This window comes from Punica granatum, chromosome 1 (genome assembly GCF_007655135.1).
Source record: "Punica granatum isolate Tunisia-2019 chromosome 1, ASM765513v2, whole genome shotgun sequence".
Classification (NCBI taxonomy): domain Eukaryota; kingdom Viridiplantae; phylum Streptophyta; class Magnoliopsida; order Myrtales; family Lythraceae; genus Punica; species Punica granatum.
Genome location: NC_045127.1, coordinates 53618599 through 53636727, shown reverse-complemented (window position 1 = coordinate 53636727; position 18129 = coordinate 53618599). Strand labels below are relative to the sequence as shown.

Genomic DNA, 18129 nt, shown 5'->3' with positions numbered 1-18129 from the left:
TACATTATATGAAAATGGAGTTCCATCATTGTCAATGTCAAAGTGTAAAAAGTTCAGGTATCTGAGAACAAATATGTAAAGGCGGCGGTCTGACTCATGTTTATTTATACGGACCGTCGCCGCCCGAGCCAGGCTGCATTGAATTTGAAGTGGTGGGTGGACCGGGGGAATCAAACTGGACCGATTTAAGCCCATTTAACCTGGTTGATGTAATCGGGTAGGCCGGTAGTATTCATATGGGCCGATGATACCGGTCTAATCAAAATTTCATCCGATCCTCCAAGCTGATCTTGGAGCCCGTAGGCCCAGATTGGCGGTAAATTGTTTATCTAATTGGCTTGGCTGATCTATTTATTACTCACTCACTCCATTGCTAGCAAATTCTTTAGTGATTATATCTCGCCACATAACGTGAGCAAGAATCAATTATACTAGAATACATCAAATTCGTAAATGAGATGCTAATCACACGAGCAATTGCTATGATAGTTGATAGTTGCGAGCATCTTTTTAGTTTTTTTTTTTTATATCATCATTTTAAGGTATGATCATTTAAGAACTTTTCATAATTAGGATAAGGATTAGAAAAATTAAAAGGAATAATAAAGGAAGAAGTTATCTGTAAATAAATAATAATCTAGCCAGATAAAGCAATATAATGATGAAATGATTGAAAGTGTACATCAATTTTTTCCCCCCCTTTTGCAAAGCGATGTGGATTTTTATCACCATTGAGAGATCACCATATATACAAATCCCCATTATTAATGTATGAAATCATCTTTGCACGCATACGACATGCGTGGATGTGACGACATGCATGGTTGTGGTTCTCGATTATTTTTCTCTATGAAACTTGTTCGTGCTGTGACGAATGGTTTGTGATTGTTCATTTCAGAATATTCTCATTGATAGAGTAACTCCATATCGCAACATAGGAATTAATCTGCCTCGTTATTTATCAAGCCTCGCCTGGTTAATTTTACGTGAAATATGAAATTATATATCGTAAAATTGGGTTTCACCTTATAAGAGCTTGAGCTGTTTCATAAAATTAGTATAGAGAGGAAGAGATTGCATGTTGCCATTCGCCTCATATTGTTAAACACGAATTGTGTGCATGAGAGGCAAAAGATGTTATTTCGTTGATGCTTTCACGCGCATTATCTTTCCATGGTGAACATTTTACGTAACCATCCATGGCTTAAGGTCATTGATATATATGTATATATGCACCACAAAAGTCAAGGCCATGCAGTCGAGTTTCTCGACATAAATATCGTTTAAACGGCATAACCGCGCGCGGAACCTATCAGAACCGTTGATCACTGATAAAATATCGAATTGCACGGATACTCGAACGTCGTATACGAGGACACGAAGGGAGATGTAGAGGCAAAAGGCATGCCATGATTTATGGCACTCATTCCGGCCGTATCCAAAACAAGCAAGACAAAGAACACGAAATCTATTCCCATGTCCGGCTGTCTTTGGAGTGTTCCTTTGGTTACTACAAAGTCCTATTCCCACAAAACATGATTAAATCCTTCTGTTGGACGATAATAGAAAAATAAATCATATGATTAATCACCTTGGCGATCTTATGGACGATTTGATCACGCAATGCCACCAACCACCTCTTTCCACCTCACTCTCTCTCTAGCCTTTTCTTTCCACGAGGTTTTGCTCCCTAACAAGCTCAATTAAATAATAAAGTTAACTATGCAGTGCGGCGTTTAAAACAAGGAAATCTTATATGATCTCTCACAATGATGTACTGAATATGAATCAACAAAATTTATTTTAAATAAGAATAACTATCACAGCCAGTCGAGTGATTAACATTTACTCTATGTAATCCAATTGGTATTTTCTCAAGTTACATGATCAATTAAGATTACCGTAGAATTTCTCGTTTAAAACTCATTGGAAATACCTTAGGCCTAGAATAAAGTGAATGACTGAACTGGGATTGGTATTAATAAATTGAGAACATTTCGTAGTCTTATTAAAAAAATAAAAGAAATAATTAACCATGCCGCGTGGCAAATGTTGCAAACTTCATCCCGTGGACTTTACTTGCAGTGTAGCGTTCAAAATTCACTAAAATTATTTTGTGATCGAAATAACTCGATATCAAAATGAGGATTAATTTTAGTTAATAAGTTTATAACAAATCATGTTTTAAAATAAATATAATAATAATGATAATTTGGGCAAGGAATTCCTTGAACCCACGCGCAAGACACTAAAATAAAACTAAAATTCTACCGCAAGAAATCGAAGAGTTTACCAAATCATGGGGTGATGATGAGTGATCCAATTTATCGCCATTTTAAAATTACGAAATATCTTAATAATTGCAATCATTCTTATTAATGTAAGTGATGATAAGTTGAAAGCCTTCGTCAATGTCCCAATCACACGGCTGTCACACACGTGGCGACATCCTAGCGAGCTTGGGGCCTCGAGACTTGGCGGCTGCCTGTACGAGATCTAGGGGCGGTGGGGCCCTCCGTCGGTAAACCGTGGTACGTGTAAGATCATGGGATATCGAAGAACATAAGCCGTTGAAGAAGAAGATCATGTAAATATAGCTGTGTGGGCTTATGAGGTTTCGAAGGAAACCATTGCTGACTTCCCATGAAGATCCATCGATGATTCTCAGCCACGAAATAGGAAACCCCACGTCCCGTAGAAGATAAACATGACTTAATTATATATGTCACACACACACATATAGTGTTCAAGAGGTCAACAGCATAATCATGGTGGTTAATCTCTACGTATAATTAGTAAAATCATTAATCTCAGCCAGCCGTATTCATTTTCCGGCTAGATTTCATCGATAATCCTCGAGATTATAGATGATTTCATCACGTGCTGCAAAGATACATAGACTAGTTATGAAACCACCGATGATTATTTTGTTTGATAACCTTATTAAGAATGGATCTTCTTTCTCCCAGTTGGTTTTCTTATTATCAACGAATGCCTTTTTATGTTTTATGGGTTTATATGTTTGTGGAATCATACGAAGTTCGAAAAAATCGTCTAAGTAGTTATGACTAGACATTAGATTGATCACGTAATAATAATTTGCATCTAATTAGTTATGACTAGACTTTAATTTGCATCTTATCTCTATCCTGGCCGGCAGCTGACTAATATCATATATAGTTACGTACATTATTAATCGTCGAGTACGTACGCAACACATTTTAAGAAATGCCCTCATTCTAAATATAACGAATACAGTATACATGCACAATTTAAGAGTTCGAGAATCATAAGTGCCTAACACATTGCACGGAATGGCCTAATCACACGAAGCGATCAGTGGATAATATCGATGCGAGTGCCGTAGTCATTTTTAAGAGAACCACCAACCTTGCATTACATGGCAACCTTAGTTGTACATCTTATTCTCATCCCTAATAATGTGGTCCGAGGAAAGTTATGGGGGACATCTATTCATCAATTAACTTTCTGCATGGGGAAGGGATCCGTATGGAGGAGTGACATGTTGAGAGACCAAAACCAAATGTCAAACCGACAATACCTCAGCTCTCTTGCTCTTTCTTCCTTCCTTAATTATTACGATCGGTTAGGTAACGATTTATGGTCAGTTCAATCAATTAGAGCCATGAAAGTGCCACAAAGAAAATTACCCCAAGTGCTGCAGCTGCCATGGGCTGCCACGTGTGACTTGCATGCTAACCTGGCATCTTTTCTAATTGCATCACCGGGGTTTGGCTGAGCTGTCTCACATGAAACTTGGGGGTAAGACGAGATTTCAACGAGGTTAATTACTACAATATTATGCGTGATTAACCATGATTGATTAAACACATATGCAGTGTAATGGACCTAACAAATATATATATATATATATAGTGTAATAGTACAAATCACCAATTTGAAATTAAGAGGTTTAAAATCGATCTTCACCAATGGGAAATTTCCATTTCCTTTATTTCGTTTCCCTATCATTGTAATTGAAAAAATACATATCCTCCTCAATTTTAATGAGAACCATACAAAATTAGCCAATATATTTGCATTATTGTAAAAAACGATATGCTATTATTATCACATTTATAACTTATTTGGAACGCATGTTAAAAGGGTCGTGGAAGAGTGGGTTATGAAGGATTGTTAACCCACTCCTCCCTCCTTCGAGGGGGGAAAAAAGAATAAAAAATCCGCCCTTTCATATCCCTCCTTATCCGCAATATCCATAGAAGCCATTAGGGCATGTTTGGTAGGTCGAATATAAGGCTAGATAGGGTGTCTAAAATCTCAAATTTTCAAAATTCAACCATCGAACATGGGAATAATTAATAGGGAAGTGGAAGCCCAAAGACAGTGACTACCGACCCAGCCAGGTAACCAGCAGCCTCAGGGCCCTCCATCGCCCTATATACTTGGCGATGGTCGTCAGCACTGGCCCTCCATCGCCCTTTCTCCTATCTCGGTAGCTCAGGTCAGCGTTTTCCTTTTTTTATTTTTAGAAATTAAATAATAATAATAATAATTTAGGGTTATTTTGATCATTTTGAGGTCATATTGCAGTTTTATGCCTTGACATGTACCAAATACTTGATTAGAATATCTTATATCCATAGGACATTCAATCCCATCACCATCCTCTCTGTATTTCCTGTCCAAAGCTGCGCGACTAAACTCAAACCTTAGGGCCATGTTTGATTTTAGAATCATGATTTTGATTTTAACTCAACACGCTACACAACAAAAATACACGTTTCCCAAGTCAAATTTATAATCTCATCTCATTTGTCATTTTTCACAATCAAAATCAAAATCAAAATCAAACTTACTTTAACTTTAAAATCAAACGCACCATAGAGTATTAGGGGTTATTTGGAAATGGAGTTGAGTTTAACTCAATTTCATTCCAACTATATATATATATATATATATATTATTAGGTTGTAATAATAAGGTAGAGAGAGAAAATAAAAAAGCAATGATTGTGTTGTTAAATTAAGGGAAAAAGTGAGAAAAAGTAATAAATAGTTTAGAGAAAGTAATAATTATGTTGTTGAATTGTGAAAAAAAAAGTGATGAATAGATGAGATAATTTAGTATTAAAAATCGAATTGAATGGTTAAAAAAGTTAAAGAAAATAGAAAAAAATAATAATTGTATTGTTGAATTGAAGATAAAGTGAAATTAAATTGAGTATAGTAAAAAAAAATTCAAAGTCAAATAAAGCCTTAATAACATATAATACAATTTGTATATTATGTCGGTAAGTGAATTTTATTCGTTTTGAGTGAAAATGTAGACTTTACCTGCATCGTAAAGGTTCAAATTTTACTAGATGTATGTCATGGCCAAGTTCAACCGCTTCGGATGTTTTATATCTTATATATAATTAAAAGTATAACATTAGAGATAAGGATCTTCAACTTAAAAATGAAACTTTTGGCGGTTCCGGATTTTAAATATATGATGAATCGGAGGAGGCTTCTGGAAACAGATGATAAAGCAATGCTTCCCCAGTCACATTAATCTTCACGCAGACATATCGCATCCCTTGAAGTAATAATAAAAGGGATTCTTGAGATTAATCAATTAGGACTCAAATGTAAACTACGATGAATTATCAGGACCAATTAATAATTATGTGCAATCAATTCAATGGTTCAATCATTTTAGCCACCTCATCATCCCTCAGTGAACGTACACTCCTATATAAATAGCTTATTGTCGTGATTATTGATCTCCACCTGAATCTAATACACAGCACACCCTCTCTCTCGGGCTGAAGCCAGCCCCACAAAGCTTCAGCCTTCTCCTCCAACCTCGACAATGGCGAAACTTCCGCTAATCATGGACGAAAGCTCGGAGAAGCTCTACTACAAACATTCACCCACCAAAGACCATGGCCATGAGTCCTACCCAGAGAGATCAAACGGAATGTCCTTCTTTGCATTCGTATTCTCCGTGTTCATCTACACCTCGGTCTTTTACGTCCTCGACATCTCCCCGTCCACCCTCTTCAGCAACACCAAGTTCTGGTTCTTCATCTCCAACACGCTCATCCTCATCATTGCCGCTGACTACGGGGCATTCTCTTCGTCGAAGCGCAAGCAGCTCGACTTCTACGAGGAGTTTGTCACTGCGCAGAGGACCAGCCGCCCTGGCGCCCCGGTTTGGCAGGCGTCAAGGGCCGAACCTGTCCTCGAGTTAGTAAACGTCGAGAAGTTACAAGAAAAGAGAGTTGATGAGTTGGTGGAGCCTGAGAATGGGACTGAACGGAAGGAACTGGTGGTTTTCGGAGGTGACCCTTTAGAGAAGAGTGAAGAAACATGCAATGAGGTTGAGATTGAAGACGATAGAACCAGCCATGAAAATAAGCTAAGTGATGACAAAACCGGAAACGAAGAAGAGAACTTTGTCTCCGAGGCAAATGATGAGTTGGTTAAAGTTATTGATGAGGGAGATGAGGGTGAAGAGACTGAGAGGGACGAGGGAGAAGTTGATGAGTATTCAGCCATGTCTGATGAGGAATTGAATAAGAGAGTTGACGAGTTTATTTTGAAGTTGAAGAGGCAGATTAGGCTTCAAGGGGTCAGAGGCTACGGTTGAGTTTATTAGGTTTAATTATTAATTAGTTATTAGCAGTTTATTGTGTAGGGATCTCGAGTTCGGGTTTTGGCTAGTGTTCATACTTCTTCAGTTCAATAACAGTAACTTACAGTAGCTGTTATCGATCTCCTGTTCAAAAGTCGACCCTCAACTGAATAACGTAGGAAAGTTACGAATAATGGCCAGGTGGTAGCCCTACAGGAGAATATATCCAGCAAAGTTTACAAAGTAGGAGCATCCCATGTAACCGGAAAAAGAAAAGGACAATTCTAAAAAAGAAGAAAATGGGCGAAAAATATATTAAATCCAATATAATTGAATCTTGGTCAACCGTATAAATTCAGTACCCTTTACACAGAAATCCCGTTCAATCTACATCAAGGCAGCGTAAATGTCAAAGATTTGATCAGAACTGTAGTTGCTCGTGTATGATTGATCATCTCATAAGCAAATCATGACCTCAATCATTCATCTCTTCCAAATGGAATAGGCTCCAAGAATAGTTAAAACGTAGACCCTTGAACTATGACGGCGACGTCACGTTTACATCCTTCGACTTGGTCAAAAGTAAACCCGCGCCCTTACTGTATTATTGCATTTTCCAAATTTATGAGATTTATGAACTGGGGATTCTGCAGACAAAGCGTGTATCAGGAAAACGAGGCACATAGATCGAAACAGAGGAAGGCAGTTTCAAGGACTTCAAGAATAATTCGAACAAAGTAGAGCGAACATTCAGAAAAGAACAATTGAGACGGACCCCCGCTACAGATAACATGCTGATCTCCCGACAATAGCACATTCACCAATCTCTGATTATAAGCTGCCGGGAACTTCTCGGGTCTCTGCACAGCTCCCATTTAGTTGAAAAGAATTTTGTGGTGATATATACCTGTTATGAATCCAATCTCATCCCTTCTGATACCTGTTGGCAAAGAGGATGATCGCATGACTAAGCAAGAAAAAGACGTCGCATTGTAATTAAACACATCAACAGTAACACTATATTCATGAGAAGGAAGAGTTTTGAACAATAATCACAAGCAAACAGTTGCCCTTACCATTCAAGACCAGGGCCACTTCGCATCTCTCCAAGCAAAAGATCTACCTGCTCCATTTTTGCTAGACATGTATGTACAATAATTCCCATCATCTTGCAGATTGTTCACTGCCTGAGAGCAGTTCAGTTCTCGGTCACGAATTGATGCTTCCTCTCGGTACGCTGTATTGGAATACCGCGGATGTTGAATAAAGGATACGTTTTTCCACCAGAGTTTGAAAGCCTGAACAATTTGACAAGAAAGAGGATGTTACTATAACGGAAAGTACCAAATAAAATGACAAGTGTTCATAGTTTTAATGCATATTTTTAAACTCAAAAAACCATAGTCGCAGTTTACAGCCGCTGATAGATTAATATGGAGGTAACCCATCTGAGCTTTCTTCTTCTTCTTCTTTTTTCTTTACAGCCACTGATAGATTAATATGGAGGTAACCCATCAGAGCTTTCTTCTTCTTCTTCTTTTTTCCTCTTTTTTGTTCCCAAATGACCAATGCAATCCAGTCAAATAAAAAGGCCACAATTATACTAATACGTTTCCGTGAGAAGACAAAGAAGTACTTTCATATATTTTTTTCCATCTCATTTCAGAGTAGATGCTCGGAAAGTATGACAGCATATCAATTTTACGTATGGGTTGAACAGCAATATGCAGTAGGTCCTTGTGAGGAGAATGATCACTGATCACCAATGATGACATTTAAACTCCCCCTTCCTTGTTAATTGCATACTATCTAGTCCAGTTTCTGTTGTCTTTAGAGTATAAACTTAATAACAAAATCTTTTGTTAAAATAAAGAGAGGGTTGAAGGTGAAAGTATAAGCAATATATTACACTAAAATCCCTTTATCAGCAGCTCCGAAGCATCACTTACATGCCAATATATCCACAGTGCAACCTTATGAGGCATTAACCAGAAGAACATTGCGTGATGAACCACTGATGAAGAAGGGACTTTTTTTATCTTAAGGGTAGCCGTAAAATAATCACCAAGCTCAGGATGCCTAACAGATATGACCACAAAGAGACTGTTCCCAGGAGCATTTGCTTTGATACTCCAATTCCCTAGCATATCCTACAATCATACTCAACCATGTTAAAAAACTAAAGTACTTATAACTATTAAAGGACATTACAAAGGACAAAGATATAAAAAAGCAATGCATAGCAGATCAACTCGGTCACATACCATGAAAGGGCTGACATGTAATGGTTTCGCAACAAGATCAGAGTTAGGGTCGAAAACAAATGTCACTCGCTCACCCCATGGTGTGTTAGTGACCTAGACACAAGAAGAAGCACAGCTCAGACAGAAACATAGTTAGGTGCTAACTCTCGACAAAATCAAGATGAATCTGGACAGAAAGCACAGACAAATCATATGCCATGTTCAATCAAGATTCTCGGTAAGATTAAGAATTTACAACCCTGTAACAGAAACCTTTACGGATGAAAGATGAAGGCAACAAACCTCTGCAATGCACTTCTGCAAATCTTGACCAGAGCTGCTACGCTCATAGCAATAGTACAAGCTCAATGGATTTTGTTCGTATCCAACACTAGGAGGTATTGTCAAGAGTAAACTGTCAAAATAGCCCCCAAAAAAAAAGAAAAAAGAAAGAAATACTCGAATGAGTCAATGCAACAATTAATGTGATTATTCCAACTATATTTAGTATCATTCATGTAACAATCATAGTGGGAATCATTATTCTGAGATCCATTCTTCAGATAACTATAATTAGGAAAACTAAAAAAAGGAACTTTCTCATTCACTCATTAAAGAAACAAGACCAGATATAATTTGGTCGTTATGAGCAAATCCAAAATCTTTCCTAAAGGGCCGATATATTTCGTAATTTGAATTATAGGATCTTTTTAATTGATTCTTTTATCACACTGTGATATTTTGCATCATTGAATGGACCCATTTGAAAACAATTAGATGATGACAAAATTACCAAAGAAAGAAGTTTAATGATCTAAATGCCCTGAAGACATCAAAATGGAATGCTAGAAGATTACAACTTACCAGAGAGCAAAATTCATCAAGATATGAATTACACCAATCCAAGTAACATTTCCAGCGGGAGGAAATGACTCATAATCCGGTAATACCAACAGTGACCTATCTGAGCTAGAGGTATATAGAACATGAGGAAATGGTAGACCTCAGACATTGTCTCCAATCTCCACCGGAATCTTGCAGAATATCTAATTCATTGTAGGCATATACTTGATATTTAACAAGGTTTCAATCGCATCCCGCAATGCCAATTTCCACTTAAATTTGAACTATTCAAGCTTCCAACTTTCGCGATGATCATAAGAAAAGTCAATAGCTTGTCTGAGTACAACACTAAACGCTATCGGGTGACGAAATTTGAGCTGTAGAAGGCGTTTCAACTCCAATCAGAAATGAAAACTCCAACCGCCATAGGAAAGTGCAGCTGGAAAATCGAAGAAAGGTTGTGATACAGAAGAGTAGATTTGCTCACACGGGTCCGTTGGTGCCGGCGGATTCGCGAGCTTCGTCGACGGAGAGGTGGCCCGGAGGGGAATGTGGCGCGCGGTCGAGGTCAACGAGAGCGTACCGCACCGAGTACCGGAAAGAGTGGCGGATGGGACGGCGGCGCTCGTGCCAGACCGTGCCTTCGTACAGAGCGATTGATTCCGTGGTGTCAGAGGCGGCGGTTGAGCTGGACCAACGGCGGAGGAGGGCGTGAAGGGGGAGGAGAAGGGAGAGGGCGAGGGAGGTGAAGAATGTGGAAACAATGGAGCATAACAGGTAGAGCAATTCCATCTTCTTTCTGAAGAAGCCGAAGCAGCAGCAGCTCAAACAATGAACCCGAATATCCTCTTCCAATCCTCGCAGGTCAAGTGATCACAAAAAAAAGGGATCACGTGGCATATCTACGACCACCATGTCTCTTGTGTTCTTTCGTCTATGCCCATTACTGGAGTAGGACTTAATGGAGCCATTAAAGGCACTTCGCGAAGGGGTAATTTATTACTAAAGCGAGATAAATTTCAACTTGATAAATCAGCTTTTTATTGAATTAAATGGATTCCTCACCTCACCAAGCATGAGCAGTGCTCGAGAAGGCCTCCGACTCAAGGTCCACGAAAATGAGCTTTATAGAAGCCCATGAGTCCATGGTCATCGATTGGGGCATGAGAGGCCCCTAATGAAGGCATGACCTTATCAAGTCCCTCAAACTAGAGAGGCTCAATGAGCCCCTCAAACCCTCACCCCACGAGCCTCGTCCCTAGGCTAAGGGCTCAAAGAGCCCCTCATGGGTCGAAGGGCCCGACAAGCCCCTCCCTCGGTCTAGGGGTTGGATACCTTGGGGCAGGTGCTTAACAAATCTCTTAGCGTCGAGGATCTTGACGAGCCCTTCCTCTAGGCCAAGTTTTGATGGACCCCACAACCACGAGGGCTAAAGTAGGGGTGGCAAATCAGGCCGAACATGTTTCTTTATCGTGCTGGGCTAGGTCGTCTTGACCAGTTGATTATGCAGGCTATGAAACCCTGGCTCAACCCAGCCTACTACTCCTATGGGGCTGCTCGGCCCGACCCGACAACCTAATAAGTTGAATAGCCCCTATCTTATTGGGTGTGGTCCACTCGGTCCATGCCTGGTCTTATCTAGTCGAGCCAAATTTTACTAACCCTAGGCTAGAGCCCCTCATCTAGCCAGGGATAGGCACAAAAAGGTATTAGTAGGCTCGTATGGCTTCAATTTCTTATGTGGTTTATAATCCAAGTCCATTAATCAAGTGAGATTTTATGGACCCATTAAAAGCACTTCACAATGAGGTAATTTGTTACTAGAACATGATTAATTTTAACATGATAAATAAGCTTATTATCAAGTTGGACAAGATCCATCCGTTAACCAAACATGAGAAATGTTCGAAGAGGCCTTCGGCGCAAGGTTCATGAAAATAGGTCCCCATAGAAGTCCATGAGTCCATGTCCACTGAGTGGGGCCCGATAGGTCCTCGATGAAGGCACGACCTTGTCGAGCCCCTTAACATCAAGGGGCTCCTCGACGAGACCCTCACCTCATAATAAAGGTTTGATGAGCTCCTCCCTTAGGCTAAGGGCTCAAGGAGTCCTTCGTGCATCAAGGGGTCCGAAAAGTCCCTCCCTCAAGCTAAGGCCAGATCCTTAGGCCAGGGGCTTAACAAGGCCCTTCGCATCGAGGGTCTCGATGAGGCCTTCACACCTCAAGGGAAGGGTCGAGCCCTTCCTTTAAGCCAAGGTTTGATGGCCCCTACAACCACAAGAGGTAGAATAAGGGGTGGCAAATCAGGCCGAATTGATTTCTTTATCGTGCTAGGCCAGCTGGGCTCAGCCTGTTGATTGTGTGGGCTGGTCTCATCAAGTGCGGCCTATTTGGCCCATACCTGTTCTTATCTAGTCCGGCCAAATTTTGCTACCCCCAGGATAGAGCCCCTCTTCTTAGCTAGGGTGGGCACGTAAAGGTATTTGTGGGCTTGTATGGCTTCCATCACCCATGTGTTCTATAGTCCATGTTCATTAATCGAATGAGACTTAATGGACCCATTAAAAGCACTTCACAATGAGGTAATATGTTACTATAACGAGATTAATTTCAACATGGTAAGTCAGCTTATTATTGAGTCAGATCGGATCTACACATCAACCAAACAAGGGAAACGCTCAAGAAAGCCTTCGGTCCAAAGTCCATGAAAATAGGCCCTATAGAGGCCCATGAGCCCTTGCCCACCAAGTGGGGCCTGTGACGGCACAACCTTGTTAAGCCCCTCAAACTTGAGAGGATCGATGAGCCCCTCAATGTCAAGGGGCTTTTCGACAAGACCCTCACTTCACGAGAAGGGCCCGATGAGCCCTTCCTTTAAGCTAGTGGCTCAAGGAGTCCTTCACACATCAATGGGCCCAACAAGCCCTTCCCCCAAGCTAAGGGATGGATCCTTAGGCCAAGGGCTTGTTTGTCGAGGGTCTCAACAAGCCCCTCACAATTCAAGGGAAGAGTCAAGCCCCTCCTCTAGGCCAGGGTTTGATGGGCCCCACAGCTACAAGGGCTAGAGTAGAGGGTAGCAAATCAGGCCAACTCGAGTCAACTCAGTCCATTAACTGTGTGGGTCGCGAAATCTTGGCTTGGCCTAGCCCACATCTCTTATGGGGCCGCTCGGCCCAACCCGATGGCCCAATGAGTCGAATAGCCCGGTGTCCATTTGGCTGACTCTTAACTCAGCATTGCATCACTCTTGGATCGACATGTCTGATGTTATCAATATCGAATTAATACGAAAATAAATTCATCTAAAATTAATGCCTTATCAAATAATGCTTTAATTTATAAACGCGATAGGACGAGTCGAAGATGAGAAGGGAAGAGGCAAACAACAAGCATCACATGGGAGTGATAAGACCGGAGAGGAGGTTAGAAAAAGATCGGGTTAAAGTTAAGATTTCGGGTTTCAATTTCATCTTCATTTTTTCAATTTTCATTATTTGGCTTCTTTAAAAAAAAATCATCGAGCTATCAGGGCGGCCCAAATGAATCGGGCGTAGCCCACTCAGCCCATTGCTCGGTCTTTTGAGTTGGGCCCAATTTTGCCACCCCCATGAGCCCCTCCTCATAGCTAGGGGTGAGCACGAAACGGTTTCTAGCATGAATTGTAATAGTCGCAAATTTTTGCGACAAGCTGCAGTCCAAACCATATTAAAGGGATAAAAAGGGTCCCGAAAAATAACTGGCGAAAAAGTATTGGGGGGCTCGTATGGCTTCCATTTCTCATGTGTTTATCGGGTGAAGAGCTAATGGGTCCATCACCGTGGGCTCTGTTAGGCCCAAGCCCAATTTCTCACCAGACGCGGCAGCAGTTCTCATCCGTTAGGACGACCACCGCGCCACGTGGTCAAAAACTCTCAAAGTCCAACCAATCACAAATACGCTGGCCCACTAGCAAGCTCAAATAACCATGTTGCCCTCCAAGTGGGGCCTCGTGGCCGACTCTCACTCGCTCTCCCCGTACACTGCAGCGCAGGTGATCAAGATCCGACAGGTAACACACAGTCGGGGGCGACACATACTATGTTCTGCTTCCGTCTGTCTATAATAAATCGCCGCTCACTTGGAGAGGAACGCAAGCCAGTAAGTCACCTGAGGAAGGAAGAAGGGCCGAAGAGAGGGGAAAAAAGAAAAAAAAAAAAAAAAGGGATTTTTTTTTGGCGCATTATTTCCTTTTTTTTTTGGGTGCAATTAAGCGGAAAGACACCATTTTCCTCAGTTTCTCCGCCACCCATCTCCGTCTTCTTCGTATAAATCGAACCCGTTCACCCAATTCTTCCGTTCATTTCCCACCCAGTAATCTCTTCTTCTCTCAAAAGGGGTGTTCTGCATCCTTGGTTTCTTGATTTACCAGCTCCAATGGCTGCAACTTTTCAAGGATTGGGAGCCGCCACGGCTCTTTCCCTCTCCGGTTCCTTCGATTCCAAGAGACTCCACCTCCTCTCCCGCAGATCTCTCTCAGGTTAGTCGCATTAGTGTTATTCCTTTCTTCCTCTCTATCGATTTGTTTCAATGAACCAGAAGGGGACAGATGTAATGCTTTCGCTTGCATGGGATTAACGTTTAATGCAGAGCTCTTTGATTTTGGAAGTTCTTCTGGTAATACCAAAAGGGGGGTAGCATAGGGATTATTGTCTCATTTGAGGAATCATGAGTTTGATATTCCGTTGACACAGCTCCTTCAAGTTTTGATCTTGTCTTAAACTGGATATACCATTTAAGTGGTTTCAAATGGTGCAGGGAGAAAGACTAACTTCCTCGTGGTGAGATCAGATGGGCGTATTGTTTCCAGTTCGATGCCTGCTCGTCGGTCACAGCAATTCATCGCCAATGCAGTTGCTGTAAGTTATCTTTCCTTGTTGAATGGACAGTAAAACCGGCACAAATTTTAGTACTTTATTCGTAAAGTTCCTAATTGCGGACTTTCTAGTTCTTTTCACCTGGAGGAGCTGATGTTGCTCCTGTCTAAGTTGTGTATATCTCTCCTTTCGTGGAGTTGATTTGTTATCAAGAAAAAGCTAGTAAATATTTTTTTGTTTCACTGTCATTGCAGACGAAGGCCGATCAGGCTGCTGCCTCAACAGCATCTAAGTCCGGGTACGTCATTTTCTGATGTTCTCTCTTATGTATTTTAGCCCTATCAGTTTCTTTTTGTCTGTCCATCCATCATTCTCTAAGTTGCATCTTCCGAGCTTTATGCCCTGGTAGCTTTAGTCTGGAAAGAGGCTTAATTGTTCAAAGTAAGGTGCTTTGTTGCAATGATTATACACGAATAGCTGGAATGAGATTACTTTCTCTAAGTTTATTTGCTGATGTTGGTCTTCCATTATAGCATTAGTATTCACATGTATAATGAACTGGTGGAATTATGCATAACGAAAGTTTGATCTGGGAGGTTTCAAGCATTAGTATAGTATAGATCGATGGTCTCTTCATATAAAAAGGCAGACTTTTTTCATAGTGAAAATATGTCGCATCTCAACATACAACTTCCTTTTGCAATGTACGTCCAAGTGTTGTGTCTAATATGTGTCTGTGTAACATTCAGATGTCTGTCCATGATTTACTACATCATTAAGGGTTTCACCAAAAGTCCTTGCTATTTAACCCAATATATATTTACTCCTAAGCTTAGAATTATTATTATTCTTTCTCCTGCATTAGTTCTGTTCATTGATAGCTCCTTTCCTCTGTTGTGCTGCGATTATAGTTTTGTGAACAATATATAAGCTTTAGTTGGAGATCTGCAGTAGGAAGCTCCTCTTGCTAACTGTATCATAGGAATGGATATGGCAGGTTGAGCTCACTTAGCTATGCTTTAGATTGGTGCATTTGCTGGAAAGAAAATTAGTTTGCCATACTATCAGCTGGTAGTATCAATTTGCGGTTCACATATAACCCCAAATTTGTGATAGGTGAATAATGTGAAAAGAAGTGCAGTCAGTTTTGTTTTTCACAATGTTTCGGATTCTCTTACAATCTTTCATTTTATGTAGCGCATGTCCTGTTCCTGAAAGTTGAAGCATATCTGGGGTCATTCTAGTTGGCATTGCTTAGCTGACTTCCTTGGTTTTTCAAAAGTTTCGACAAATTTACCTTAACTGCCAATACTGATAATGGTGCATAATTGTTCCTATAGTCATGAACTCCTGCTCTTTGAAGCCCTAAGAGAAGGCCTGGAGGAAGAAATGGACCGAGACCCTACAGTCTGCGTGATGGGGGAAGATGTGGGCCATTATGGAGGATCTTACAAGGTCACCAAAGATCTGGCCAACAAGTACGGAGACCTGCGGGTCCTGGACACCCCAATCGCTGAGAACTCGTTCACAGGCATGGGCATTGGGGCTGCCATGACGGGCCTGAGGCCTGTGGTCGAGGGCATGAACATGGGCTTCCTCCTGCTTGCTTTCAACCAGATCTCCAACAATTGTGGGATGCTTCACTACACATCTGGTGGCCAGTTCAAGATCCCAATTGTGATCCGCGGGCCCGGTGGTGTGGGCAGGCAGCTCGGAGCGGAGCACTCCCAGCGGCTCGAGTCGTACTTCCAGTCAATCCCGGGGATTCAGATGGTCGCTTGCTCAACTCCCTATAACGCTAAAGGTCTGATGAAGGCTGCCATTAGGAGCGAGAACCCAGTCATTCTGTTCGAGCATGTTCTCCTCTACAACCTTAAGGAGAGGATTCCTGATGAGGAGTATGTGCTAAACCTCGAGGAGGCTGAGATGGTGAGGCCAGGGGAGCACGTCACTATCCTCACCTATTCCCGGATGCGGTAGGTACCAATGCAATGCTATAGGGAGAAAGCCTTTTAAAATGTTTAACTTGTCATTAACACTATTTTGGTCCGAAAATACAAATCAAATTCTTATATTGAGGTGGAATTAGAAACCTCATCTGTCAGGTTTATTGGCTTTCGCTGACTTATTCACTCCAGGGAAATCTCTGACTTCTTGTGTCTCTCTGCTGAAATAGGTACCATGTGATGCAGGCGGCAAAGACCCTGGTGAACAAGGGGTACGATCCAGAGGTGATCGACATCAGGTCACTCAAGCCATTTGATCTCCACACAATTGGGAACTCCGTGAAGAAGACCCACCGTGTCTTGATTGTGGAGGAGTGCATGAGAACCGGTGGGATTGGAGCTAGCTTGACCGCTGCCATCACTGAGAACTTCCACGATTACTTGGACGCCCCAATTGTCTGCTTGTCCTCCCAGGACGTCCCCACACCATATGCAGGGACACTGGAGAACTGGACTGTAGTCCAGCCTGCTCAGATTGTGACCGCTGTGGAGCAGCTCTGCCAGTGAGTCCGGTAATACTGTTTGGAGCAGGAGCCAAATTTTGGTGAAGTATTCTAGTCTCTCTTGAGTTCCAAGTCGAGGAAAAGGATGCCGAGCTGTTACCTGTTGATTGCTGATACCATGTTGTAAGGTGTTTGGCCTGTCAGTTGTTACGACATTGCCGTGGTTTTGCTACTTCATGTGTTTGAAGTTTCAAGATTGCATTGGATTGGATGAGCTTATGGTGATTATTAGTTCATTAAGAGACATGATACCATATTTATGAACAGAAGCTATAGAACCAAATATTCTTTTGAAACACTGTCCTCTCTTCTCCCTCTGTTTCCATCAGAGCATGATATTTCTTTTACTTATTCCGTCATGTCCCTTTGTATGACATAAACTACCGATCTATGAGGTAGAAATATGGTTAACCAGTGCCCTCTACGGGTAGATTGGAGGATCAACAACTACTTGTTTTTCTTACTTTCTTCGATAATTTAAGGATCAACAACAATGACAGAAGTTGTCAATATCAAGATTTCGGAACACCTCCGATAGAGAAATCTAGATGGGCACGAATTCTTTGAAATGCTTGAAACGCGAAGAAGAAAAGGTCATCGTGATATCCATGAGAACAACTTTTATTCAGCATCGAAATTCTTATTGTATTTGACACGACTCAAAAACAAGAATTAGACTGTATATGAATGAGGATTAGATATTTATGGGCCTATGTTTGTTTCTAAGTAAGAGAGAGATGCGGACCGAATCCAAGAAGATGGCCCAATATATATGCTTGAAAAAGGAAGGCCGTAGTGCTTATGCTTTGACTGCCGCTGCGACCATGTACGTTTTATTACCAGAAGAGCATAGCAGATAAAAGTTTTTTTTTTTAATATCTTATTATTCGAAAGCCTAATCGACTCTAATTAACCGGTTCAAGATTTTTTCTTTTTCATCTTATTAGCCTAACAAGCTCCAATTATCTAGTTCGATCCAGATCGATTGATTAAGAGATAAAACTTTTTCAATGACTGATTTCCTCCATTCGGTATTCTTGAATTCGAGATTTTATTTAGAGAAAATAAGCACCAACT

At 41.1% G+C, this 18129-nt stretch overlaps 3 protein-coding genes across 6 annotated transcripts; 2 read left to right on the top strand and 1 right to left on the bottom strand.

The window, feature by feature from the left end:
• The first annotated feature begins 5744 nt into the window (after window positions 1–5744).
• On the top strand, window positions 5745–6739 carry LOC116192274. Its single transcript, XM_031520777.1, has one exon. The coding sequence runs from the start codon at window positions 5839–5841 to the stop codon at window positions 6616–6618; it is 780 nt and encodes a 259-aa protein (XP_031376637.1). The 5' UTR covers window positions 5745–5838; the 3' UTR covers window positions 6619–6739.
• Window positions 6740–6888: 149 nt separating this feature from the next.
• LOC116192273 lies at window positions 6889–10624 on the bottom strand. 4 transcript variants are annotated; one of them, XR_004154036.1, is made up of 7 exons: window positions 10177–10624; window positions 9150–9261; window positions 8868–8960; window positions 8553–8753; window positions 7680–7901; window positions 7379–7543; window positions 6889–7250 (listed from the first exon to the last, which is right to left on the bottom strand). XR_004154036.1 is itself a non-coding variant. In XM_031520776.1 (7 exons), the coding sequence occupies exons 2-6, from the start codon at window positions 9725–9727 to the stop codon at window positions 7683–7685; spliced, it is 618 nt and encodes a 205-aa protein (XP_031376636.1). In that variant the 5' UTR covers window positions 9728–10066; window positions 10177–10318; the 3' UTR covers window positions 6889–7543; window positions 7680–7682. The 4 variants fall into 4 exon arrangements, 3 of the variants coding, with proteins under 3 accessions (XP_031376636.1, XP_031376633.1, XP_031376635.1); XM_031520776.1 differs by adding an exon at window positions 9711–10066 and having other exon boundaries at window positions 6889–7543; window positions 9150–9237; window positions 10177–10318; XM_031520773.1 differs by having other exon boundaries at window positions 6889–7543.
• Window positions 10625–13795: 3171 nt separating this feature from the next.
• LOC116191437 (pyruvate dehydrogenase E1 component subunit beta-3, chloroplastic) lies at window positions 13796–17350 on the top strand. Its single transcript, XM_031520255.1, has 5 exons — window positions 13796–14206; window positions 14485–14585; window positions 14798–14841; window positions 15884–16519; window positions 16720–17350. The coding sequence occupies exons 1-5, from the start codon at window positions 14104–14106 to the stop codon at window positions 17054–17056; spliced, it is 1221 nt and encodes a 406-aa protein (XP_031376115.1). The 5' UTR covers window positions 13796–14103; the 3' UTR covers window positions 17057–17350.
• Window positions 17351–18129: the final 779 nt, after the last annotated feature.

What these genes read in the sequence shown, in the direction of transcription:
- LOC116192274 (XM_031520777.1), top strand. Translation starts at nt 5,839, where the DNA reads ATGGCGAAACTTCCGCTAATCATGGACGAAAGCTCGGAGAAGCTCTAC.
- LOC116192273 (XM_031520773.1), bottom strand. Translation starts at nt 10,481, where the DNA reads ATGGAATTGCTCTACCTGTTATGCTCCATTGTTTCCACATTCTTCACC. An exon ending in GCCGGCACCAACGGACCCGT is followed by an intron (nt 9,262 to 10,176) that starts GTGAGCAAATCT and finishes CTATTTTGACAG; the next exon opens with TTTACTCTTGACAATACCTC. An exon ending in TGCAGAAGTGCATTGCAGAG is followed by an intron (nt 8,961 to 9,149) that starts GTTTGTTGCCTT and finishes TCTTGTGTCTAG; the next exon opens with GTCACTAACACACCATGGGG.
- LOC116191437 (XM_031520255.1), top strand. Translation starts at nt 14,104, where the DNA reads ATGGCTGCAACTTTTCAAGGATTGGGAGCCGCCACGGCTCTTTCCCTC. An exon ending in CTCCCGCAGATCTCTCTCAG is followed by an intron (nt 14,207 to 14,484) that starts GTTAGTCGCATT and finishes CAAATGGTGCAG; the next exon opens with GGAGAAAGACTAACTTCCTC. An exon ending in TCATCGCCAATGCAGTTGCT is followed by an intron (nt 14,586 to 14,797) that starts GTAAGTTATCTT and finishes CTGTCATTGCAG; the next exon opens with ACGAAGGCCGATCAGGCTGC.